Below are 26,947 nucleotides of genomic sequence, written 5' to 3'. Positions count from 1 at the left end.
TTCTATCTCTCCCATTAGCTGAGATCTGATATATTGCTATAATGAGAAAGGTCCAAATGAACTGCCATCCATTCAAACTAGCTAACTAGGTTGACAGTATGGACCAAATGATCTATCTGCACTTAAAAAATCTCAAAACAGCTAAATAGTTGATGCATGAAAATGACAAACTTGTTTTGTGGCACAAAATATTATGAAATGAAGTATTTGACCACCTGATTTAAGTTACTGTCTAGATCTATTCAGAGAAAACTAGACAAAGATTATGAAGGCATCACCCTTACAACAAAAGAACCTTTACATCTTGGTTAATGCAAAACAAAATGTTGATTTGAAACTGATTGCTTTGATTCAGTTTAGATTTTAAGGCTGTCATTCTTCTTACTATTTTACATGATTATCGTTTTATTCCCAAGATAGATTGGTCCAGCTTTCTACGCAATGTGCAGTTGACAAGATGGCAAACAATTTAATTCCCTTCTATGCTACCCCCAATTATTTCCTTTCTGGGAAAAAAAAAAAAAAAAAAAAAAAAACCCAAACAAGAACCTACAAATTGGGAATGGGAGTGAGGTAGGGAGCATTTTAGCAACAAGACAAACTAATCTGGAAATGGCAATCCCTATGACCACTAACTCAAAAAAAGTCATTTGATATCATGAGTACTATATAAAAGCAAAATACATTTCTATATTAGACTGTTAAATGGCAGTAATGGACTGGCCTTAAACACTTAATAGCTTATGACCCTGGACAAGTCACTTGACTGCCTCAGTTTCCTCAGCTGTAAAATGAGTTGAAAAAAGAAATGTTAAAATACTCCAGTGTCTTTGCCAAGAAATCCCCAAATGAGGTCACAAAGAGTCAGAATGAACAATAAAAACAAGGGACTGGTTTCTAGGGTCCTTTCTAGGTCTATTGCTAAGATCTTCTGATTCCAAATCTTTCCATTTTACCGTGGGGATTTTGGATCAAAATGAAAGTAACTATTTTGAAAAACAAACTATTAAAGTATAAAATGTTAAAATAACTTTTATAATAATTCTTTATTTCTTACCTGCCTGCACGAATCTGGGACATTTCTGACTTTTCCACTCTGCCCCAGGATACTCATTGTTGGGAAAATGTCATTCAGGTTCCCTTCAGTCCTGGCTATCTACCTCATCACCTCTCTCTGACCCTGTGCAGGAAGGAACTTGGTTCAGAACATCTCCTCATGTTTCCCCTGATTCACCTTCTCTGGGACTTCTGACTTTTTCACCCCATCCCTCTCCCTCATGCCCCCTTTTCAGGTCTTTGGGTGTGTAAATATCCCTCCATGTGCTTAGAAATTCCTTGAGGGCAGAAGCCATATTTTTCTCCTATTTTGTATCCCCAATACTAGTAACAGTGCCTGGCCCATAGCAGGTGTTTAATAAATGTTTATTAACTATCAGAATCACAAAATTCTCAAGCCATTATGAAACCTTGGAAATCATAAAGCTAACCCCTCCATTATAAGAAGAAAAATGGAATCCACACAAAGATCCAATGATTTGACCAAGGTCAGGCCAGAAAATTAGTGGGGCAGCCAGAAATACATCTCCAGCCTCCCAGACCAGTCCTCTTTCTAACCATGCTGTTTTCTTCCTGAGCTTAAAAAAAAAAAAAAAAACTATAAGCATTACAGTCAACTTACAGAAAAAAGTTAAGACACAATCCCTACTCTGAAGATGCTTATCATCACCAAGGGATGAAAACCTTAAAAAAATGATAAATGTATAATCTTTCACTTATGTAAATTTATTTCTTTAAGCACAAAAGTACTTCATGCTGTCATTTAAGTGCCACTTACTTCATTTTAAAAGAGAGTTTTGCATTCCCCAGAGCTGATCTACATTTGCTCCTCCTCCAAACCTCTTCATCCCCCAGAGTATTTTAACCTTAAAAAAAAAAAAGCTCCAAAGTCTATGTAGTCAAGTTGGACAATGAGCAATAACAAAGTAAACAATAGCAGCATTGAGAGCCAGAATCGTCCAAGGAAGGAGGAACAGGTAGAAAATGTTCTACTTGTTTCTCTAATCAAATGTCAAACCATTCCAGGAAAAAAAGGAGAATAGAGCTCATTGTGAAAAGAAGGTAAAAGTTGCAGAAACACATTCCAACTTTGGCTGATGCAGAAATAAAGTAAAGTAATAAGGTTTCAATTTATGCATATATAAACCTCCCATTGTGGTATAGTTTATTGTTAATCTTAATTTGGTAACTGGTAGGTAAATACAGAAAGGTTAATCCCTCAAACACAGCTAAAAAATCTGAATGGATCATTAAAGCTATTTTGTAGAGGGTTATAATGACTGCTCATGAGACTATAAATAGTAGCAACCAAGAAACCATAGCCAAAGTCAATATCATTCAATAGCTTTTTTTAAAAAACATGGAGGTTAAATAGTCCAGCAGTTTACATAGCTATATTTCTATTTTTTAAAATAATAATTGACATTTATATAGCACTTCAAAGTTCACAAAGCCTATTACATATACCTAATTTGATCCTCACAATCCTGATATAGATACTCCAAGTTTTATTTTTCTCATTCTATAGGTAATAACATAAGTATAGGTAATTAACAGAAGAGGGTTCAAACCTCCCTCCTGTGATAGATAGTACTTAATGTATTATAGCTTTTTAAGTCACTTGCCTCCTGATACCACATCCAAAGGTCTAAGTTCTCCACAAATGTAAGGATATAAAATTTCATGGAAATGTTTCCAAAATGAAAACAACCCAGAGTAATTAACTAGTTCAACATTCCAATAAACTTTAGTGTACCATATTTCTTGTAAACTTAATGCTAAATTTTGCAATCATAGCTCACTGGGATTATCATTAAGACATTTATTTCCCACTCAAAGAAAAAGGCTGGCATGGAGGATAAAAGGTTGGTCTTAGAGTCAGAAATATGTGGTTTTAAGTCAGGTCTAGCACCTATTTAATTAGTCATACCATCTCTGTAGACCAAGAAAAGTGCTCAATCTGTATGGTTGAAACAAGTTTTCTCCAGGGACATCACTGTAACATAACTGAAATCACAAGTCTGGGCCAAAACTAGAAGTGTACCACTTATAGCTGGGAAACTAACAAATAGTGTAAATGGGCTGAAATTGGGCAAAATGCAACTAAATTGCAGAGACAATAAGAAAAATCCTAGCCTTTTTCTTTTCTCTTAGTTTGTTGCTTTCTCCAGAAAATTAAATAAATTGTAAATAATGGAAATGACTAACAAATGTCAATAAAAATTCAAATCTTGAACTGATGTGTACAGCGGCACAGATCTCAGTAAATCTCCACAGCAGGTTATTTAAAAAACAGTCCAACCCCCTCACTTTCCAAAGGAAGAAACTAAGTAAGATCCACCTGAAATTATAATATGGACTTCAGTAAATCTTCACAATCACAACAGAAGATCACAGAGATCTCAGGGTCATCTAATCCAACCACTTAATTTTACAATTGAGGAAACTGAAGCGCAAACGTAAATAAATGACAGAACTCTCGATCAAAATCCAGTATTCTTTCCGATACAAAATTTAAGAATATTTGATGGCAAATACACCCCCCCTCTTCCTATACAAATACATCCCCCTTTCCAACTGAAAATTATGAAGAAGCAGAACCAAATGAGTTTATCAAACATAAAAACTGATCAAATTATATGAAAAGAGTGCAATTTTTAGTTGATTTTATACAAATTCCAATTTCAACAAGGCTGTAAAAGGGCAAATTTAAGGGACTCATAAATCAAACGATCAGATTTATGCGAAAAGAGTACAAACTTTAGTGGATTTTATAAAGTTCCAATTTCAACAAAGTTGCAAAATGCCAAATTTAAGGGACTCATAAATCAAACGATCAGATTTATGCGAAAAGAGTACAAACTTTAGTGGATTTTATAAAGTTCCAATTTCAACAAAGTTGCAAAATGCCAAATTTAAGGGACTCATAAATCAAATGTTTGAAGTTTTTTGTTTTGTTTTCATTGGACCTGTTCTCAATAATTTTCTATAACAGGACACACCAAAAGACTCTTCAATACAATAATACAAGTTTTAGGGGGGGAAAAAACAACTTACTTCTCATAGTAACATCTATAGGGTTTATACTGGCAGCATGGACCTTAATAATGACTTCATTTGGATAGTATATGACAGGAAACATCATATTCTTTGTGAATCGGAGCACTTCATTCGGCCCGTATTTATCGATTACCCAAGCCGGCATCACAGTGTTCCTGGAAGCCGAGGTGCTGATGTGTCTAACCCGCCACGGTCTCGCCAAAGCCCTGCATCTCCCCGGGCACAGGCCGCGCGTCCTCCTCAGCACGAGCGTCTTCAGGACCTCCATCCCCGCGTACTGCAGGCCCACGTGGTTCCAGAAGTTGCCTCACCTGAGCCTAAAAGTACCCCGCCTCAGTTCGCATGCGGCTAAAAAGTGCTTTTAAAAAATGCAATCTTGAGAACAAAAAAAGGGACACGAGAAGTAATTTTGCAAACAGTCTAGAGGGTGAGATGGCTTAAAAAAAAAATTTAAACAATGTCGGTCACTTTTTACTCTTGTTCGGGTCAAGGGTCAAAATGGGCTTCTAATTTATCTCCCCCTCCCCCCAAATCAGATAATAATCATATGCAATTCTCTTCTGCTTTTCCCCCGCCCACGCAGTGCACTATCTCTGCACCCCCTAAAGTCCCCCGGCTGACCCAGCAAGCGGTAACACTAACAGGCTAACACGCCTACAAGGTGCAACCTCCAAGCCGGGGTACCAGCGAGAGGTCGTGAAGGGCACGAAGATGCTTCCTAGTCTCCACTAGTGTCTCCTAACCCCTCGGCCATGACCCAAGAAGCAGCAACTAACGCAGAGTCAGCCAATGGCGTGCGAGGATCATTACCCGGGGACCAACCGGCGCGCACGACGCTGAGGAGTGCGAAGAGACAGATCCAAGATGGCTGCGCCCATGTAATGCCGGCAAGCGGCGGCCCTTGACCTTTCCCCCTTCCTCCGCTCTTTTGCGGAGGTCTCTGCTGGGCAGCTGAGCTCGGAGGGAGCGACACCATGTTGGGCCTCAGCCTCCGAGAAGTGAGTGTGATCGGCCTGCTGCTGGGGGGAGGGAAGGAGGATCGCCCGGGCGGTCACTGGCGTGGCCCGGCTCTGTCCCGCAGCATCAGTGCATCCAGCCTGTGCGGGGCAGAGGTTTAAGTCGGGCTTAGAGCGCCTGCCAGGTCGGGAGGTGTGGTGCGGAGGGGATCTTATGTGATCTTCCAAAAGCACCTCCTAGTTACTCCTTTTGAAAGTGAAAGGGCCTTATTTATAAGGACCCTTTTGCTAAATAGAACCTCTTTTCTGGTTGCTGTCTCCTCTATGTGAGTGATCCTGGACAAGTCATTTACCTGTAGAAATCGGTGTTCTCTTTGTAGAATGGTCACCGTGCCCACCGGCTCTTGCAGCTCGGTGTGATCTTTCAGTCACTTACCTAGAATAACACGGTAGTCAGCTAACCCTCACTAATCGCCTGCCGTGTCTCCTATTGGCTTCCTACAAGGAAAGCTACAGAGCGCATTCTGAGCTTGTTTGGAACGATATGTTTATTACATGTAATATACACTCTGTGTATTACATACTTAATATATAATACTGTTATATTAATACACATAACACATTATAATTACATATATTAATACACATAACACATAATTACATATTGTATATTTTATTGTTAATTATATGGTATATTGCATAATATGTAATATATAGATTAGAAAAATATTTATATATATATATTATACATATTTATATATATATATTTTTTTTTTATATATGCCGTGTCTCCTATTGGCTTCCTACAAGGAAAGATACAGAGCGCATTCTGAGCTTGTTTGGAACGATATGTTTATTATACATTATATATACATTCTGTATATTACATACTTAATATATAATACTGTTATATTAATACACATAACACATTATAATTACATATATTAATACACATAACACATAATTACATATCGTATATTTTATTGTTAATTATATGGTATATTGCATAATATGTAATATATAGATTAGAAAAATATTTATATATATATTTTATATATATATTATACATATTTATATATATATTTATATATATAAATATGTATATATAAATATATATATATATTTATATATATATATATATATTTTTTTTTATATATGCCATGTCTCCTATTGGCTTCCTACAAGGAAAGCTACAGAGCGCATTCTGAGCTTGTTTGGAACGATATGTTTATTACATGTAATATACATTCTGTATATTACATACTTAATATATAATACTGTTATATTAATAATATTAAAATTATAATTATATATATTAATTACATAACAATAATTACATATTGTATATTTTATTGTTAATTATATGGTATATTGCATAATATGTAATATATAGATTAGAAAAATATTTATATATATATTATATATATATATTATACATATTTATATATATATATTTTTTTATATATGCCGTGTCTCCTATTGGCTTCCTACAAGGAAAGCTACAGAGCGCATTCTGAGCTTGTTTGGAACGATATGTTTATTACATGTAATATACACTCTGTGTATTACATACTTAATATATAATACTGTTATATTAATACACATAACACATTATAATTACATATATTAATACACATAACACATAATTACATATTGTATATTTTATTGTTAATTATATGGTATATTGCATAATATGTAATATATAGATTAGAAAAAATATTTATATATATATATTATATATATATATTATATTTTTATATATTATATATATTTTATATATTCCAGGCAGCTAGGTGGTGCAGTGGATAGGGCTAGACACATCTGCCGAAGTTTCTCCCCCCTTCAGACACTTATTTAAGTGTGTGATCCTGGGCAATTCATTTAGTTATTTGCCTCAGTTTCCTCATCTCTAAAGTGAATTGGAGAAGAAAATGGCAAACCACTCCAATATTTCTCCCAAGAAAACCTCAGATGAGGTCATCAAGAGTCAGCATGAGTGATCAACAACAACAATAAAAACAACGTATGCATACACACACATATACATATATAGTAATATATACTTAACTATATCTATGTGTATATATATATACACACATATATAATAGTATACTTGACTGTATTACCAGATAATATTATTATATTTTCTACATATATATTTGGTATATATACTTAATTATATGGGAAGAGAAGATAAACTCCTTCATGGAAATTCTTCCATGAACATACTACCAAGCAGGATTGGCTTAGCTACTATTTGGTTCTTTACAAGAATCGGGTCCAGTACTAGGAAGTACTAGGAAGTGGGAGAGGGATGTAGAGGGGAAGTTATGATTTTAAAGTTAAACCACCTATTTTATTTTATTTAAAAATTTTTTATTAAAGCTTTTTTATTTTCAAAACATATACATGAATAATTTTTCAACATTGACCATTGTAAAACTTTATAAACTACCTTTTTTAAACTTTAGGGCTTCAGAATTGGGAGACGACATTCTCCCTCCTTTTTGTACTGCATAAACCTATGTGTGTTTCCAGCTCCCAGAACTGGGACTAAAAATATATTAAAATATTACATTATTAAATGTTAAATAGTTTAAATAGGGTGATATTTTTTGTTGAGCTTTTTTGATAGTAATCTAGGAAGCTCACCCCATGTTTATTATAACATTGTTTTAATGAGATAAGTGTTTTCTAAGTTCTAGTTTCTTATTGACACTTCAGAATAACCCTGTGAGGCAGGTAATGCAGGTATTATCCCCATTTTACAGATAAGGAAATTGAGGCTCACAGATTATGTGTTGGTAAGTATAAGGAGCAAGAATTGAACTGTCAAAATAGTATGATATAAGATTTTTCTGCCTTTCAGAGATAAGAATTGACTTCCTTGGTTTAAGCAAAGTAAAATCTTGCTTTCCTCCCTACAGGTACTCTGCACTAAATCAATACCCATCTCTCTAGCCTTTTCCCTGCCCTTAATGGGGAACTGGGTCATGGCATTAAAAATCACAATCCTAATTATTAGATCACAAGCTAGAGCATCCAGTAATAGAGTCATTGGTTGGCTTTGCTTTCCTAGTTGCACCCTGTTCACCTGGTTTCTTGAAGATTCTGTGAGCCTTTAGTCACAAGGGGAATGTGAAATAGTGTGAATTGATGAGCACCGTTCATATGGCTACTTGAAAAGCAATTCAAAATGGTTGCTTTGCTCAGTTATTAGTTTTTCCACTAGGCAGAATTGGAAAATTGAATTAAAGATATATTTTAGCTGAAGATGAAGAAGGAAAAAAAATAGAAAATCTTTTCAGCAGTGAAAAGACTGTACTATCCAGGTGCTATATATCTGCTAGAGATTCAAGATCACACTGAATGATCATTGAATGTTTTATGGGGCTTTTGCAGGTATAGTTTGATTGCAGTTCTTAGGTCTCTTCCTACTCTGAAATTGTGTGATTCTTTTATCATTTGAATATTATAGAATAGCATATTGTTATAATGTTCTGTATTTTCTGTATATCCAAAGGACTTTGTAGTTCAAGACTTTTTGAATTAAGTCATGGTACTGCTGGCTACTTGCATAATTATATTGCAAGTGGATTTATTTAATTGATTTGGACTAGAGTATAATCTCCTTGAGGAAAAAGCTGGTATTTTTTTGTTACCTTTCACTCCTAATAGTGTGTGTGTGTGTGTGTGTGTGTGTGTGTGTGTGTGTGTGTATAGATATATATATCTGTGTACACACACATACACTCTCTGTACTCACTGTATGTTCATTAAATTGAATACATTGCAGATTTCTGCTGCACTGAAGCAAGGCCAAGTCAGTCCAAAGGAGCTTTGTCAAAAATGTCTCTCCCTTATCAAGGAAACCAGATTTCTTAATGCTTATATTACTGTAGCAGAAAAGAAAGCCTTACAGCAAGCTGAAGAATCAGAAAAGAGGTATGAGAAAGGTAAATTACTTAAAAGTGTTTTTATTACTATTTTCCTGGAAGAATTTAATTAGATTAGCATTTGGGAAGTGATATCAAATTGACATGAAGAATAATAAATAGATGGTAGTAAACATATGATTTGGAATATTCAACTGTTACAATTTCCATTTGAAATTAAATTCAGTGCTTTTATGACAAAGATTGTAGTTCGTCTGTGTAGCAAATATTTATTAAACACTTTCCTAGTGCCAGTCACGGTGCTAAGCACTGGGAACATGAAGATAGAAACAAAATAATTCTTGTCATTGAGGAGTTTGCTGTCTCCTGGGGGAAAATGATACTTGCGCTAATAATTATTGTCTGAAGAAACCAGAGAGATTAGAGCCAGGCCTGACATTTGAGATAATTTGGGAAAGGTTTGGAGGCCGGGCATGAAGGCTTTCCTGGATTGAGACTCGAAAGGATCCAAAGATTCTGTCAGAGGAGAAGAATGAGAGCCTTCCATACACAAGGCATGACTTCTAGGAAGATTTGAGGCATTAAGCCTGGGAGAGTTTGTTTAAAAGGGATCATTATGGACTAAGGTTGTAAAAGGAAATGGGAGACAGATCATAGCAACAGGTGGGGGAATGTACTTTTTAAAAAATTCTGAGCTGTTTCTTCCTTGTTACTTTGCTGACTTCCAACACAGGTCAGTCTCTTGGAATTTTAGATGGAATTCCCATTGCTGTAAAAGACAATTTCAGCACTGCTGGCATTGAAACAACATGTGCATCCAATATGCTAAAAGGTAAGGATGTACATTGAGAACTTTCTGAAATGAAGCATTGATTCTAATTCATGGGATACTCTCGAGTTCAAAATAAAATTACCCTCAGAATTAGTTCTTCTACTAGGAAATGATAGTTTTCCTTAGTATCTAGACTAGAATTTTTTTTTTACATCTACACTTTCAAAATGAAAATTGTTTTTATCTTTTACAGGCCTAATGAAATAAGTGTTTAGTGACTTTGAAGTTGAATTTCTCCCAGGCACTTCCAGAGACATTTCATACATGCAATAATTTCTCTTGGCTTCATGCCTTATTTATAAAGTAGGAATAAATGTAATGGGTGTTCTCGGTATAGTGGCAAGAGGGCTGCCCTTAGAATCAGCCTCTGATGTGATGCTAATAATCATTAGCATGATGACTTGGTGTTTATTTACGGAGTCATCTTCCTACATAAGATGCACTTAGTGCCACCAGGTGTACTAGAAGGAAACAGATCCAATAGTGTTTGTGATTTGGAGGGAAATAAAACTAAAGGAAGATTGGAAGATCTAGAACTAAAAAAAGACATGCAATCTCATCAAAGGAGAGCTTGGTAGTTGGGGCACAGAGAGATGATGTCCGGTTTGTCTCTTGTCAGTAACTGTAACTATTTAACTGTTAATTATTTTTCAATTCAGTTCAACAACTGTTGAGTGCCCACTGTGTGCAAGGCACTCTGCTAGATGCTGTGGAAGTAGAATTAATCATGAAATGAACTCTGTCCTCAAAAAATTTATATAATATTTTAACATGGAGCCCAGTGGGCCCAGATCTTAATCCCAGCATCTCTGCTTACTAATATTGGGCCTTGGGAAAGTGGTGTCATCTCTCTGAACTTTAACCTCATCTGTAAAAATGAAAGAGTTAAATTATTTTTGAAGTTTCCTCCAGCTCTAAATCTATGATCCTGTGTTTACAGATGTCAATAAAGGAAGCAATTTCAAGAGGGAGAGAGCACTAGAAAGTAATTCCCCAAATAATAAATGGCTAAATAACTTGAGAAAGGCTTACTGGATGACCTGGGCTTGGAAGGAAGCTAGGAAATCTGAAGGTGAAAGTTGAGGAAGCACATTTCAGACATGGAAAGATAACCACTGTGAACAAAGATACAGATGTGGGGGAGGGAATGTCACAAATGGAAAACAGGTCAGTTTGATTTGGGAGGATAAATAAAAGAGAAGCTATGGGAAGAAATCCCCTGAAAAGTCAAATTGTTGGTTTCAAATTCCAAATCGAGTATTTTGTGTTTTATTCTAGAAGCCATAGGGAGCCACTAAAGATATTTGAGTGGGGGAAATGACATGATCAGATCTTTGTTTTAGGAATACCCATTTAGCAGATGTAAATGGAGAGAGCACAGTGATCCATGAAGATCCTCTGACTTTGGAAGGGAATGGTCACTAAAATAACCTCATTTGAGGCCAGGGTAGAGTCACTTAAAATCACTAAAAATATAACTGTACAATGTTTTGCTTTGCATTTTAAGAAATTTGTTATTTTAACATTTATTTCAAAATTGAGTTCTAAATTCTCTCCCCTTTTTCATCCTCTTCCTCATCCCTTGAGAAGATAAGCAATATAATTAATATGTGAAATCTTGTAAAACCTGCTTTCACTGTAGCCATATTGCAATAATAACAACAACAAAAGACAACAACAAAAAAAAGTGAAAAAATTATACTTCAATTTGTCCTCAGAATTCATTTCCCCTGGAAGTGGATAGCATTCTTCATCAGGTGTTCTTTGCAATTGTCTTAGATCATTGTACCGATCAGAGTAGCCAAGTCTTTCATTTTTGATCATTGTTAAAATCTTGCTATTATTGTCTTCAGTGAAATGGTTCTGCTTACTTCATTACATCAATTCACATAGGTCTTCCCAGGTTTTTCAGAAATCATCCCCCTTGTCATTTTCTTATAGCACAACAATATCACATCATAATTATATACCACAATACTTGTTCAGTCATTTCCCAGTTTCCTTCCATTTCTAATTTTTTGCTATCACAAAAAGCTTTTTGTATATATAGGTCGTTTAACCTTTTCTTTGATATCTTTAAAATACAGATCTAATAGTGATATTGCTGGGTCAAAGAATATGCAGAATTTTATAGCCTTTTGGACATAGTTCCAAATTGTTCTCCAAAAAAGTTAGACCAGTTCACAATTCTTATCAGCAGTGCATTAGTATCTCCATTTTTCTCTTCAGCATTTATCATTATCTTTTTCTGTTATGTTAGCCAATCTGATAAGTGTGAAGTAATATCTCAGAATTGGTTTAACTTGCATTTTTCTAATCAATTGTTATTTAGAACATTTTTTCATATGATTATAGATAGCTTTGGTTTCTTCATTTGAAGGGGAATTACTTGTCTTATAAATTTGACTCAGGTCCCTTTGTATCTGAGAAATAAGGCCTTTGTCAAAAATTATCTAAATTTTCCCCTCAATTTCCTAGTTTCCTTCTAATTTTGGCTGCATTGATTTTGTTTGTATAAAAAATCTTTTAATTTCATTCAATCAAAATTATTCATTTTACTTCCTATGATTCTCTCTCTTGTATTTGGTCATAAAATCTTTCCATATCCATAGAACTGACAGATAAAAATTTTCACACTTCCCTAATTTGCTTATGATAGCACTTTATTTCAAAATCATTAATACATTTTGACCATATCTTGTTATATTGAGTAAGATGGATTTTAAAATTATTCATACTTAAGAAACTTTTGGAAAGGTATACAGATATATAGCAGGTTAGCATGACGGAAACTATAGGGCCTGTAAAATTCTGACCAAACTATAAGTAAATAAATGTAAAGAATTTTGGAACTTCAAGTGTATTAATAAAAGGAAGTGAAAAGCCACTTTGTTCACTATTTTGTCATGTATCAAAAACAACTCTGATGTTATTTTTCAGGTTATATACCTCCTTATAATGCAACAGTTGTTCAGAAGTTATTGGATCAGGGGGCCATTCTTCTAGGAAAAACAAATTTAGATGAATTTGCTATGGGGTAGGTAACATTCAATAGCCTTTGTCTCCTTTATCTTGTTTTATCTTTAGTCCAGCTAAGTAATAGAGTCCTACTTTACGTAGGTGAATTGCCTTTTGTGATTCAATGACTGTGATTTTTGTCTCACATGTGAAATATAGCAGATGAAACTATTATATGCATCTTTGGTCCAGCAGGACCAGCAACTCAAGATTATATGATAAATTCTGTTAAAAAAAAAAAAAAGTAGCAAAGCAAAATGGAAAGGACATTGGACTTAGTGTCAGAAGGCCTGGATTAAGAATCTGCCTCTAACAACTGCCAAGTGAGTGACTTGTAGCAAGTTTCTTTTCTGACCCTGAATTTCCTCTTCTCTAAAATGCCAGGGGAGTAGGGAGGCTATATGGTTTAATGGTTCTAGTTGTTTGAAAAACATCTTTAAAAAGAACCTTAAAGCTCCATATCAATATGAATTATACCCTGCATTGACAGTAATTTCACAGGAGCTACTTTCAGTAGTTCAAAAAAAAAATGTTGCATGGAGAGGCAGGAACAAATATTCTGAATTTTCCCCCTTTTTAATGACTTGAGCAGGAAAACTCTTTGCACTATATCCAGCAGACCTTTCCTATTTTAAAGGAGTTTGTTCAATAATAGGTTTTTAGTGATGTTACAAGAGCATTTTTTTTTCTTAAAATTTTTGTCTATCAGGGCTTGACTTAAGGGTTCTTTTCTTGTCATCTGTGTTCAGAAAAGGGATTTATTGTCCTTTGAAACCATCCTCTGTGATTTATAAGTAATTTCACCTTTAATTGTTAAAGATGATTGGGGAAATAGGATGTAAGCCTCTGTCTCTTTCCTTACATCAGAACAAGATTCCACCCTTTCCACTCAAACCACTAGATTTCTAGATGAGTGGGCAGGAACAAGTCGGAAGATGAAGAAAATTCTCTGTGAATCTACTATGTTTTAATCTTGCTTAACTATTTTGCCTTAGATCTGGAAGCACAGATAGTATATTTGGGCCAGTTAGAAATCCCTGGAGTTATTCAAAGCAATACAGAGAAAAGAGAAAGCAGAACCACCACAGAGCGGATGAAGATTCAAATTGGCTAATCACTGGAGGCAGCTCTGGAGGCAGTGCTGCTGCTGTATCTGCATTCACATGTTTTGCGTAAGATTTTTCCTCTCAATATTTTATATTAAGACCCATCTAGGAGCAACTTTTTTCTTGATATAGTTATAGCCAGAAGCCATATACAAAAATTAAAAGTAATAGTTCATGCAAAAGCACCACAAAAAGTAAAGATGTACTATTTTCTTGCTGGAAACTATTGTATTATATTATATTAATACCTGTATATAGATGTTTTTTAGGTTTTAATCTTTTTATCAGAGTTTATGATAAATAATAAAACAAATATCAAAATGATACTTATGGATAAATTTAATTGGATATTTTATCTATGTGAATTTAATAACAACAATTAAACTTTCTTTGTTCTTAAAAAAAATTTTAGCAGATGAAAGTGGGAGAGGGAGAACTACTGAACATTTATTAGGCACTTAATTTGTGCCAGGCATTGTGCTGCCACATTTGCTAGTACAAATACAAACTAAAGCAAAGATAGTACCTTACATTCTGATAAAGGAAGACAGCATCTTGGAGGCAGCTAGGTGACTCAGTAGATAGAGAGAGAACCGAATCTGGAGTCAGAAAGACCTTAGTTCAAACATGACTTCATATATTCACTAGCTGTGTGACTCTGGGCAAGTCACTTAGCCCTGTTTGCCTTGATTTTTTCATCTGTAAAATGGCAGTAATAATAACACCTACCTCACAGGATTGTTTTAAGAATCAAATGAGATAGTAATTGTAAAACACTTAGCACAATGCCTGTATAGTTTTTTCTCTTCCCCTTCTCTTTCTCCTAAAGTAGAGGGGACAATAGGGGAGAAGTAAGGTAGAAAGTAGTTCTGAAAATCATGGACTGAGCTGCCCTCTGGAACTGGTTACTTTTCAATTCCTCTGGAATTTTATTAATCAAATTAAAACCATGCTTTTGTTTATTAGTTGGGTTCAAACCATGTTTATGGTTCATAAAATCTTACAAGTTAGTACAATAGAATTGGATATTTTTTTCCCCTTACACTACTTTTATCCTCTTCTAGAAGATTTCATCTTTTTTAGGATCCCTAGAGAAAAATGCTGGCTCCCTGACATAATTCTTTCTGAAATATATTTTTATCATGTTGCATTGCTGTCAATGATTCCCGTGAGGAAACATAGGCTAGAAAATATCTTAAAATGTGAAAGGAATATTTTTATTCTGTATCTTAAATTGATTCAGTGAGGATGGAATTTATTTTTTTTCTTTAGTGCACAAATTAATGCCATTGTTATTTTGTTAGTAGCTTTGAGCATGTCTCATCAGATGTACCTTGTAAATTCAGATCTATTAGATCAGAATCAATAGATAAGAGCAAGGACTCCAAAAAACTTTAGATTGAATATATCCAAAATTTTACAATGAAATATCTGCTTTAAAATTTGTTGTTGTGATCTTTTTCTTTTAACAGTCTCTTTGAATTTTGTTTTAAAAAAGGTATATTTAAAGGTACAAAATTTTCTAACAGAATACTGCTTAAATCTCAGGGCTTTGGGATCTGACACAGGAGGTTCAACAAGAAATCCAGCTGCTCTATGTGGGCTTGTTGGTCTAAAGCCGACCTATGGATTAGTTTCCCGTTATGGTCTCATTCCACTGGTGAATTCGATGGATGTTCCAGGAATCTTAACTAGATGTGTGGATGATGCAGCAATTGTGTTGGGTATTTATAAATACACACACACACACACACACACACACACACACACGTGTGTATGTAACTTAATGTAGTTCAAAACCAAATACATTCTACATAGTAGAATGTATTTCTCTCTCTCTTTTTTTTTTTCCCTCTGTTACTTATCAGCATTATATCCTTTTTTCAGATACACTGGCTGGGCATGATCCAAAAGATTCTACCACAATACAAGACTCTGTTGGACCATTTATACTTCCCATTTTGAAAGATGTTAGCAAGTTATGTATAGGAATACCAAAGGTAACTTTCCTAGCTTATTATTTTAGGGAAATACCATCAAAGCAGAATTTTTGTAGGTTTTTAATAAGAATTTTTGTAAGAATTATGCACCAATTCACAGACTTTTTAAATTAAACATTTAATTTTCAGTAAAAATATTCTGAGGATTCCTACATGTTAGTAACTTTATTATTAGTCCCCAATTTTTGAGGAAAATATCTGTTTCACAAAGAAATCATGAATTTAACAGTGCTTTTAAATAAATTTGTATTTTATCAAATGATATTAGTATGTACCTATATTTGAAAAATAGCAAGACATATGTTTGAGACAGTAACTCATTCTACAGAAGTTTTTTTTTGCTTTTTGATTATTATTGAATCATTGCTACATGTTTAGATGGAGCTAAATAAAAATCAAAATGACAACATTTGTTGTACTTATGGACTTTCAGAGCTTTTGCAACAATTCTGCAACCCTCCAGGGGTCATCAGCTCGTGTTGAAAACCACTGTGTGGTAGTATTAAAATTATTCATATATGGAAATTAATGTAGGTATGCATGATGTTTGGTATACCTTTATAAACCAAGTGAAATTAAAACTTTAACTTTTTTAGGCTGAATGTTCTAGAAATATAATCCCAGACCTGCTTATAATGAACTTAAATTTAATGGCAGAGACAAGTAGTATATAAAAATATATTTATCTTAAATATAAAATTATTGTATACAACTATAAAATTGTGAAATAGAGGTTAGTTTGGAAGGGAGAACGCTAGCAACTGGAAGAATCAGGAAAAGCTTTGTGCAGAAGATGTCCTGAGCTACATCTTAGAAGGAAAAAGGGATGGGATGAGGCAGAGATAAGGAGAAAAATACATTTCAGAGATGGGAAATAGCCAGGGCACAGGCACAGAGATGGACAATGGAATATTGTATTTGAAAAGTGGAAGTTAGTTTGGCCAATTGTACAGTTCAATGATGACTCCCCAGAAAGGCTGGAAAGGTAGGTGGAGTTCAGGTTTAGCCTAGAGGCAGTAGGAAGCCATTAGAGTTGGTTGAATAAGTGGTGTCATAAGGGTTGCTTTTGAGGAAAATTATTTTGCAAGCATTGTGTAAGATGAATTAGAATGGAGGGAGATTTAAGACAGGGATATCAATTAGGAGGCTACTGTCAATTAAGAGGAGATGGGGCCTCAAATAAGGGAGTAACTATGTGAGTAGAAGTCAAATGGAAAAAATGTTGTAAAGATAGAAATGAAAAGATTTAGCAACTGATTAGGAGACTAAGGATTCTTAATAATGCCAGGATTACAAACCTGGAAGACTGAAAGAATGCTGGTACCTTCAACAGAAACAGGGAAGTTTGGAAGAAGGAAGGTTTTTGTGGGCAAAAATAATGAGTTTGGTTTGGAGCATGTTGAGTTAAAGTTGTCTTGCGGATGGTCATCCATTTGAAATGTAAACTAAACTTTTGGTGATACAGGATTAAAACTAAGGGAGAGCCTGGGACTAGATAGATAAATATGGACATCATCTACATAGAGATGGTAGGGACACCCACAGGAAAATGAACATAGAGGGAAAAGAGAAGGATAGTCATTCTATTTTTTCTTTTTTGATTATTTTATCAGGGAGGGAATTCATTGGTATATAATCTATCTCTGTCACTGAAGATCAGCAAGTCTCTTATAATGTATAGTCTTAATGAGTTACTTGGTGAGCTTCAGTGATCAATACAGACAATATATGGTACTAACCATTTCACTACATTGTTTTCATTGATGCCCTTCTACTGATACTTAGATGTTTTATGAATAATGATATTTATTCAAATTAGGGCTTCCCTATGGATAAGTATTAGAAAGCATTTTTCTTTCAAATGCATTTACCTAAAAATGTTTTTGATTTATCATCAAAGAGGATAGGCTAACTATTAGACACTAAAATAATGATTTGGGGCTCTTAGGTCTGAATTCTAAATAGCTGAATTTTAGGCTTGCATTTCTTTGGGCTTTTATTTCCTAATCTGAAAACTGAAGATAATGATACTGGTATATACCGTCCAAAAATGTCATGAAATAAATTAGTAGTAGTAGTAGTAGTAGTAGTAGTAGTAGTAGTAGTAGTAGTAGTAGTAGTAGTAGAATAAAATGAAGTCTCTTTTTAAAAAAGAAGTCATTATAGTGTGACCATTCTAGAAATTCTCATAAAAATGTATTATTTAAACTCTTTAGCAAAGTCACCTAGCATTTTGTTCAGTTTTGTTCCTTGTGTTTATCTTCTAATTTATTATCAAAAGTCATGGCAAACAAACTCATCTAACTTTGTACAGGTGATCAACTTCATATTGAAATTTTTTTTTTTTTTTTTAAGGAATATAATGCACCAGGATTGTCAAGTGAAATGCAAACTCTTTGGTATAAAGCTGCTGATCTTTTTGAGTCCAAGGGGGCCAAAGTAGTGGAAGTGTCTCTACCCCATACCAGTTACTCAATTATTTGCTATCAGATCTTATGCCCAGCAGAAGTAGCATCAAACATGGCAAGATTTGATGGACTAGAATACGGTAAGGCCCACTTTTCTTTGGATTCCAAAATGATTTTATTCAAATAGTTAAAGCTCTGCTTATTCCATAGTAGCAAAAAATACTTCCTGCTTATTATATGGATATAATTATTCTCAAAAATAGTTTCTGTGGATATTTTTGTTTTCACATTTTGGACACTCCCAAATATTTCCCTTTTTCTCCTTCCCTTATAGTAAAGAATAAAAAATGAGGTTGAGGGGAGGGTACAATGTTCAGCAAAACTAAACATTTTATTGGAAAAGTCTTAATAGTCTCTCAGATCTTTCCTTTGGGGTCAAGCTTAGTCATTATAATTTCCTAATATTCAGTTTTGGTTGTTTTGTTACTGTTACTCTTTCTGTTTACATTATAATAATCATTTTATATATAAAATTTTTCTGATTCTTCAAATTTCATTTTACATCAGTTTATATAAATCTTCCTATGCTTCTCTGTATTCTTGATATCTTATTTCTTCCAGGAAAAATATTCCATTAGATTTACGAAGTACAAATCATCTATCCCTGATTGATAGGTGTTTGCTTTGTGTCCATTGTGTGTGTGTGTGTGTACACATATATTTAAAATGTGTTAATGGTAGAGTAAGAGTAAATTAGGGAGTCTTTACACTGTCATTTCAATGAAAATCCACTTCTTGGTTGGCTTATTGGCTTGGCCCTATTGGATTTTTTCTCATAGGTCAGCCAAAGGTGAAAAGCTACTGAGAATAAAGTCTCCCTGGATTTTAGTAACTGTCAAAAGTACAACTTTAGGCCTAGTGTTTAACCAAAATTTGGCTTCTCTTATATGACACCAGTCAGTCAGTAAGCATTATTAAGCACCTACTACATAGTTACTAGGCACTGGGGATACAAAAAGATACAAAAGATAGCCCATTCCCTCAAAGACCTTACAACTCAAAGAAAAGAATGTTTTCTAAGAAGGCAAATTGAGAATGGGTTTTGTAGGGTCTGTTTTCTTCTGCTGGTGATTTACTACAATATAGGGGAAATTATTTTATGTTATACAAGGAGTTAAGACTTATTTTGTACGTTTGATTTGCAGGCCATCGGTGTAATGTAAATGTGTCTACTGAGGCTATGTATGCTGCAACAAGACGAGAAGGGTTCAATGATGTAGTAAGAGGAAGAATTCTCTCAGGAAATTTTTTCTTATTAAAAGAGTAAGACAGCTACAAGATGTTTTATCGATCTGAAAATTCAAAGTCTTAATTTTAAGAATAGAAAGTTGCATTTGTGTGTTCTTTCTTTTTTGTAAGTTAGAAAAAGTCTTATATATTTTAATTCTCAATTATGCAAAAATTCTCAATATGCATATAGTTGGTGAAAGCTAAATGGAGTCCAAAGGCTTTTTCATTTTATGTGTTCTAGGCCTTAGTGCCATATTGGCTTTAGTCCTGATAAACCCTTAAACAAAAAGTGACACTGCTGCTCTTTGGAGAAATTGGAATTGGGATGTAGGTTTTTCCTGTCTTACTTTGAAAAAAGCTGTTTTATCATTCCTAAGGAGTATTTTGTCTCAACAAACTCAGTTGGCTTTTTTCCATATCAAAATAAAGGCCACATTTTCAACATTAATCAATTATTAGATTTGATTGGCTAAAAGAAAAAAATAATAATATGCTATTTCTGTGATTTCATTAGTTTAGGGGGATACTGGGTGAGGAAGTTCCATTTGACAATACAGACCATCATCTTCTCTGCATCTCTTAGTCTTAGAAGATGGCCTAGCCCAGGGTTTCTTAAGTTTTTTCCACTCATCACCCCTTTTCACCCAAAAAATTTTTTCACAACCCTGATATTTAGGTATATAAAATAGGTTTACAAGGCAAACATTTACTGATAATATATCATAAAGAAATTTAAACAGTTAATATTGTACCATTTATTAAAGACTAAAGCAAATCTGCATACTGATGAGATGGATGTACTCTTAGAGTACATGTTGAGCCAGATTTTTTTCCCATAAAAATTCCATGCAATTGCATGGAAGACAGTTGGGGCTAAAGGATTGATTTACAACCACCAAGGCAAAGTGAAGGAAACAGGGTCTGACAGAAGCTAATCCCAATTTAGGGCAAATTGCTTTTTACTCTTAAAAGTCAACTTAAGAGTCAGCTTAGACAACTTTGCATTTTGCTTATCTCAGTTCCTGTTTAATTGCTTCTACTCATCTTTTTATATAAAATAGGAAGAAATTTCATAAGTTATCAAAGAACTGCATATCCTTAAGAATGCAGATTTAAAATTATTTTATTGTGATCATCAACTTTATGTACATCATTATTGGTACAACTGAAAACTGACTTTACTAGTGTTTTTTTATGTAGACTCTTGAGAGTGAATAACAAAATTACTTAAACTTATGTAGTGCTCACTTCACAAAGTATTTTTGTATACTTTATTTTAATGGATCTCATTCTCACACAGCCTTGTGAAATGTATAGGAAGATATAATAATGGCTACTTTATAGAGAAAACAGAAACCCCAAAAGTTACACGGCATATTCAAGGTCTCAATATCAATAGAATTCTGGTGTCTACTTCTAGCCCATGTTCTTTTCTTGATGCTTTCTTATACCGCCATTCATTTCCACATACCATAAGTATGGGACACAATAAGAATTATTTTCTTTGGGAGTTTATTTTTTATTAGAGTGAAATTCAAGAGGGGATGTTGAATTCTTCCTTTAACATTGATTTATATGTGACTCCATAGATTCATTCCACATTGTAATTTTTTTAGAAAAAAGTATCTGACAAATCAGATCTTTTCTATCTTCATTTAAAAGACAAATCAAAAAAACATCCTTGAAGATTATAGTGTCTGGAAGATCAGATTCATTGTCTATGTCTTTAACTTTAAAATCATACTGGCATCAAATAGGCAAGTTGGGTATCTCCTTGTTATTGATTTGAATAGTTTCATGGTGATCACATTTATATTTTATTGTCCCTTGTTTTTTGTGCTAAATTTGCTGATTAACCAATATATTCTTAGCCAATTGTTACATTAGGATTTTTTTCTTTGTGCTGCTAGAAGTGGGTTTCTGAATTTATCACTCAGTCACCAAATTCCATGTGTTATTGAATGCTCAGAAAAAAAAAATTGTATGCTCATTGGTTGCTCAGTAAGTTGAGTGACTAATACAAATATGATCCTTAAGAATTGTTTGATTATCCAATTTTTAAAGACATCTATTCTTTAAATGTTATTTGAGCTTTTAAAAATCTATATACCATGTCTAGATTTATGATCTATTTGAGATTTTCTTTTCAAATATAAACTATTTAGTAAATCTTAAGACTGCACGGGAGCTAAATGATCTCTAAATTTCCTTCTAGTTATAAAAGTTTACATATATACAAATGTATAGTATACAAATACGTGTGTGTATATATACATAAAACTAAGTGTAAGTAATCCAGGACAAGGTAATTCAAAGATCAGAGTGCCAGGGAATGAAGCTATTGTTACTCTCAAGGAGACAGTCGCTAACCTTTTAACAGTACAGCATTGGCTTTAAAGTGTACTCTCTGTCTCTTTCTCCCCTGCCTCTGTGTAAATATGCCTCTTTCCTTTTTTGTTACTTCTTAGAGTCTCTCAAATTAATTTCCTACTAATTTCAATGACATACTACCAGGATATGGTTACATATAATATTGCATAATACCCTGGATTTAGGTACAATGAACTCTGTCATCTCCTGTGATCATTGAATGAGTTTTTCTCCATGAATGTCATGTGTTTATTGTCAGTTTTAAAAACAAATTAAACACAGTAGAATATGCTTAAAAGTATAATGAATGTAATTTAATTGTTTTCTAATGACTCAGAAGACACTTTAGGATTTTATAACACCTTGGTTATTATTATGAGCATCAAATAATCATCATATAATAAAGGAGAGACCACTTGTTGTAGCACAAAGATTCCTGGACTTGGAGCTGCGATCCCTCAGTTTTAGGCCTATCTCTGTCCTTCAGCTCTTGCATCTCTTCTAGTGCTGAAATTCTGAAATTTTCAAGTTTTATCAGTCTTAAGTGCTGGTCAGTAGTGAGTCTTGGTTCACAGAATGTCAGGTAGACTGACTTGATCGTTGGAATGGCCATGTAAAGTTTATCCAGCTGTCAGGAGAAGGCACCATTTCATTAAGGCCAAGATTTGTTTTCCCTAATGTGAAATTGAAACCTATATATATATAAGAACAAAATGTCTCTAAAATGTCAATCGTTTTCCCACAGGAACTATGATGATTACTTTGTGAAGGCACAGAAAGTGAGACGACTCATTGCTAATGACTTTATGAAGGTCTTTAATTCTGGGGTGGATTTCTTGCTTACTCCCACCACCCTTAGTGACGCAATGCCCTATTTGGAGTTCATCAAGGAAGACAACAGAACTCGCAGCTCCCAGGATGACATTTTTACACAGAGTGTAAACATGGCAGGTGAGGCTGGGGTGGGGAACAGTGTTCAGATCTCCTCCAGTTAGGCTAATTTGGTTTAACTTTGGATGCTCAGCCTAGTCCTTACCTTAGTATGAGGCATACTGTTACCTTAGAAAAAGGAGTTTTTATTGTCAGTTCTCAAGTAGACCTTATATACCCTTGGTAACTGAGTCAAGATCTAAGCAAGCTGAAATACTTCAGTGTTTTTCCCAGGTGGAAATTAGATTTCTGCATAGTTCTTGGGGAAATTAACCTTTCAAATCATCCTCCACTCAGCTCAGCCTATATTGGTTAAGGAGTTGGTCTGTATCAGGAATTATGTTCAGAGTGTAAGGCAAATAAGAATTCCCGTCTTCAAGATTAACTTATATTCTGTTAGGCAGAGACAGCATTGAATCATGCTTCTAAAACTGGAAGAGACTTCACTGTGGTTCAGCTGGGTCTCTTTTTTTAGATAAGGAAAACAAGGTCCATCAGTATAGGAAAGTGATTCACACAGTGCCCCCAGGTAGTGAAGTGTCGGAAGCACAATATGAATCCAGGTCCAGAGGCAGCGCTTTTGCCTCTGGCATTCCTCCTCCTGACATAGTTATATACTGTGTGTTTGTGTGTATGTATACACACACACACACATACACACACACATACATATATACATGTATGTGTAAATACTATGTATTACATGTGTTTACTTTGTGTGTGTGTGTATAAATATATGTACCTAGACACATAGATATATGTTAATTTATTAGAAGAGGAGAGGGCTCAGGTTGGAACAGCTGTGAACAATAGAAGACATTCCAGAGTCCACAATGGAAGATTTGGGTACTTATTTATTTTTAAATCTTTATTTCATTCAGAGTCCAAAACAAGAGGCTAAAAAATAATATAAAAATCAAAAGAAATCAATAAAAAAAAATTTAATGAAATAAGGGGCATAGAATAACATTAAAAAAAATAGAACAATCTCTTGTTTCCTTCTGCTCAGGTTTGCCAGCTGTAAATATACCCATGGCCCTCTCCAGTCAAGGTTTGCCAGTTGGGCTACAGCTGATTGGACGTGCATTTAGTGACCAACAACTCCTTACTGTTGCCAAGTGGTTTGAGGCACAGGTGCAGTTTCCTGTCATTCAGTTTCAAGAATTAATGGATAATTGTCAAGCTTTCTTTCAACATGAAAAGATGGCTTCAGTTTCATTAAAATAGTAATGATAAAGACTTTTGTACAAATTCAGAATGACTTTGAAGGTATTTTTACTATAAAAAAAGAAAGGCTTTTAAGAAGTTCACATGATCTTCGTAAGTGATTATAATTGAATTTATTTTCAGCATAATAATTCTAATGATTATGGGCTTACAAAGTATAAATAAAACTATTTCAACCATTTAATATTTATTAAATATGCTCTATATGCTAAGCACTATGCTTTGAGGGGAGATAGGGAATAATAGGAGGCAGTCGGCATAAATTTGAGTAATAACTTTGAGTAGGTTACACCACTACTGAGAGACAGAAAGCAAATCAGAATACAAGCACACACAAAAATGGGACCCTCTAACAGGTGCAGTTTTTGTCTAGGGGCTCCAATCTTTCCTCTGCTTGTTGTTTCCCATTAGTTTCTAAGACAAAGAATCCTTTACTACCATGCTTGTCTGTAATAGTGAAAGAATATACTTTAGGTAAAACATGGTTCATATAAAGCTTCATATTTATTTTATCCCTTGATATATATGTATATATAAAACACATCATGTCTAAGTTTATTCTTCATACTGCAATAAGGTATCATCTAAGAGATTAAATTTTGCCAATTTTTAGCAAGAGGAAAACAGTTCAGAGAACCAGTTTGATGGAGCCAACATCAGTTTGATCTGTTTGTATTTTTATCACTTGAAATAAAGGGGAATCACTTTTCAAAGAACATCAACTCTGTTGATGCTACATTCCTGCTTAATCAGTGCTAACATTTTGAATCTAGAATTAGAGAAGAGAAACATTCTCAATTCTCACATAATAATACCTACCTACCATGAAATGATGTCTAATTTGTTTTCCTTTGTCTTCCATCACTAACCCAAACCTGGTCGATCATATCCTGCCAAGTCACTGTCTGGGAATTTAAGTGGCAAATGGGTTCTGTGTCTGAGTTAATTAAATCCTGAAATTGTTAGCAGGAGAGCTGCTAGAGCAGGACAGCCCTAAAACGAGAGAGTAACTGCAAGTGTAAGATGAGTTCTTTGATAAGACATAATAAAACAAAACAAAACAAAACAAAAAATCAATGAGGGAAGAAATGACAAGGCAAATTTCACCAAAGTGAAAAAATGTGTGATGAGATCACAGAACTTGGCAGCCTGACATAAGCATCCTGCCAAGATTAAGTGGGAAAACTGGTGTTCCATGTCAATCCACTCTTGATGTCATCCAGAGTCACCTGAAACTCAGGGATGGGAGTGGTCAGAATAGACCGAAAGTTCACTTTGTATGGCCAAGGGATATGAGGTCCTGGATTACAAAGAAAGAATTAAGCCTGGCAACAAAATGCCTAATAAAAAAAAGTAATACCAAGGAGGAAAACATATGATGATTTCTAAGTATTTTGGAATAGAAGAAAGAAATGTACATTTAATCCCTTCTTCAAGGTAATGAAGCAAACACTACTAGAGGTGAAAATCATGGTTGATTTTAAACTTTTCCATTAATTATTTTCTCAGCATAGTGGCAATCCAGAGTATAGATTTGTAGCCAGGGCAGGATCAATACCCTGAGGAGTAAAGAATGATTTACAGTAATGGCCTTCGAAGACATCAGTCCAGCCCTAGCTCATCTCAGAGCAGTGCTGCCTCTGGACCCAAAATTGGTAGGACTATGCTATGTAAGAATTGAGCTAAGTTTAGCTTATTTTCCTCAGAAACCAATTTTGTATATAGGAGACATGCCTCCCAGGTATTCGGGCAAAATTCTGTTTTTTGTTCTAGCTGTGTTTGATAAAATAAAAATAAACAAATCCTTTTATAAAAGCTACCCAATGTTACGTGGGCAAATGGAACTGGATTACCATTCATTGGCTCCCTAACGGTTGCAGGGGGAGGGAGACTTCAGTTCGGGAAACAAAAAGCAAAATCTCTCACTCTTGTATCCTTTCTCACACAAACCACTACACACCCTAGTCATTAGTGAGGCAAATTTCAGTCATTCCAAAAGGGTTCATACCTTGCTGGCTTAGGTCCCAGAATAATCATGGAGATTACCGTGGTTCTGTTCCATGCTTGATTACTAACTAATAGCATGACTGGGCAGATCATGCTCAAAACTGGTCTTACACAAATAGTTCTCAAATTTCATCACACCACAAGAATTGCATTTGGGCATGAAATCTGTGTTGACCACCTTGCCCCCTTTTGGAAATCCTAGTAGTATCTGCTGCTCCCTGTGCCATTAGGTGAAGAGAATGTAGGAAACGTCAAATCTTTTGACAAATGAAAATGAAAACCAAAGAAAAAAGTACACAGGTGGAGATAGACTTCTCTTAAACTTATAGGCTGCCACCTAATTCTTATTTGGTCTTCTGCCAATTTTTTTTTGGTTGTTGTTTTTGAACATTTATTATCATTTTATCCTGTTTATATTCTGTGTATCCCCAGTTATTTGCATGTTTCTTTCTCTATTAGGTTGTGTCCTTGAAGCAGGAACTTTTTTTTTCCTTTACCAATAATAATAACTAGCTTTTATATATCACTTTAACACTTGCAAAGCACTTTTATAACCTCTTTTTTATCCTTAGAACAACTCAGAGAATTAGGTGCTCTTGCTACCATCATTTTACATGTGAGAAAACTGAGGCAGACAGAAATTAAGTAACTTAGAGTCACCTAGCTAATAAGTGTAGTTTATTACACTTAATAGTGAGGCAGGATTTGAACTCGGGTTATCCTGACTCCAGGTCCAATTCTATCTTTTATACCACTAGTACCTGGGTAGATAGAATATATACAAGGTCTAT

At 34.4% G+C, this 26,947-nt stretch overlaps 2 protein-coding genes across 4 annotated transcripts in view; one reads left to right on the top strand and one right to left on the bottom strand.

Moving 5' to 3' along the window:
• Window positions 1–4,899, bottom strand: part of RTN4IP1 (reticulon 4 interacting protein 1) — an 88,807-nt gene extending 83,908 nt beyond the window's left edge. Inside the window, exon 1 of one of the 2 annotated variants that reach the window (XM_031964465.1) lies at window positions 4,114–4,899. In XM_031964465.1, coding sequence (XP_031820325.1) covers window positions 4,114–4,384 — 271 coding nt within the window. In that variant the 5' untranslated portion in view covers window positions 4,385–4,899. Of the gene's footprint in view, window positions 1–1,057; window positions 1,252–4,113 lie in introns of those variants that run through there. The other variant, XM_031964466.1, reaches the window with a different exon arrangement.
• A 51-nt stretch (window positions 4,900–4,950) lies between these two features.
• Window positions 4,951–26,552, top strand: QRSL1 (glutaminyl-tRNA amidotransferase subunit QRSL1). 2 transcript variants are annotated; one of them, XM_003769330.4, is made up of 11 exons: window positions 4,951–5,114; window positions 8,869–9,028; window positions 9,702–9,800; window positions 12,741–12,837; window positions 13,814–13,990; window positions 15,473–15,648; window positions 15,812–15,924; window positions 18,280–18,472; window positions 19,538–19,655; window positions 22,738–22,943; window positions 23,932–26,552. In XM_003769330.4, the coding sequence occupies exons 1-11, from the start codon at window positions 5,091–5,093 to the stop codon at window positions 24,147–24,149; spliced, it is 1,581 nt and encodes a 526-aa protein (XP_003769378.1). In that variant the 5' UTR covers window positions 4,951–5,090; the 3' UTR covers window positions 24,150–26,552. The 2 variants fall into 2 exon arrangements, with proteins under 2 accessions (XP_003769378.1, XP_023358914.1); XM_023503146.2 differs by lacking the exon at window positions 4,951–5,114 and having other exon boundaries at window positions 8,937–9,017.
• The last annotated feature ends 395 nt before the right edge of the window (window positions 26,553–26,947 follow it).

Source organism: Sarcophilus harrisii, chromosome 4, assembly GCF_902635505.1.
Source record: "Sarcophilus harrisii chromosome 4, mSarHar1.11, whole genome shotgun sequence".
Classification (NCBI taxonomy): domain Eukaryota; kingdom Metazoa; phylum Chordata; class Mammalia; order Dasyuromorphia; family Dasyuridae; genus Sarcophilus; species Sarcophilus harrisii.
Note: the sequence above shows the minus strand (reverse complement) of the source record. Positions and strands in the feature narration are given on the sequence as shown.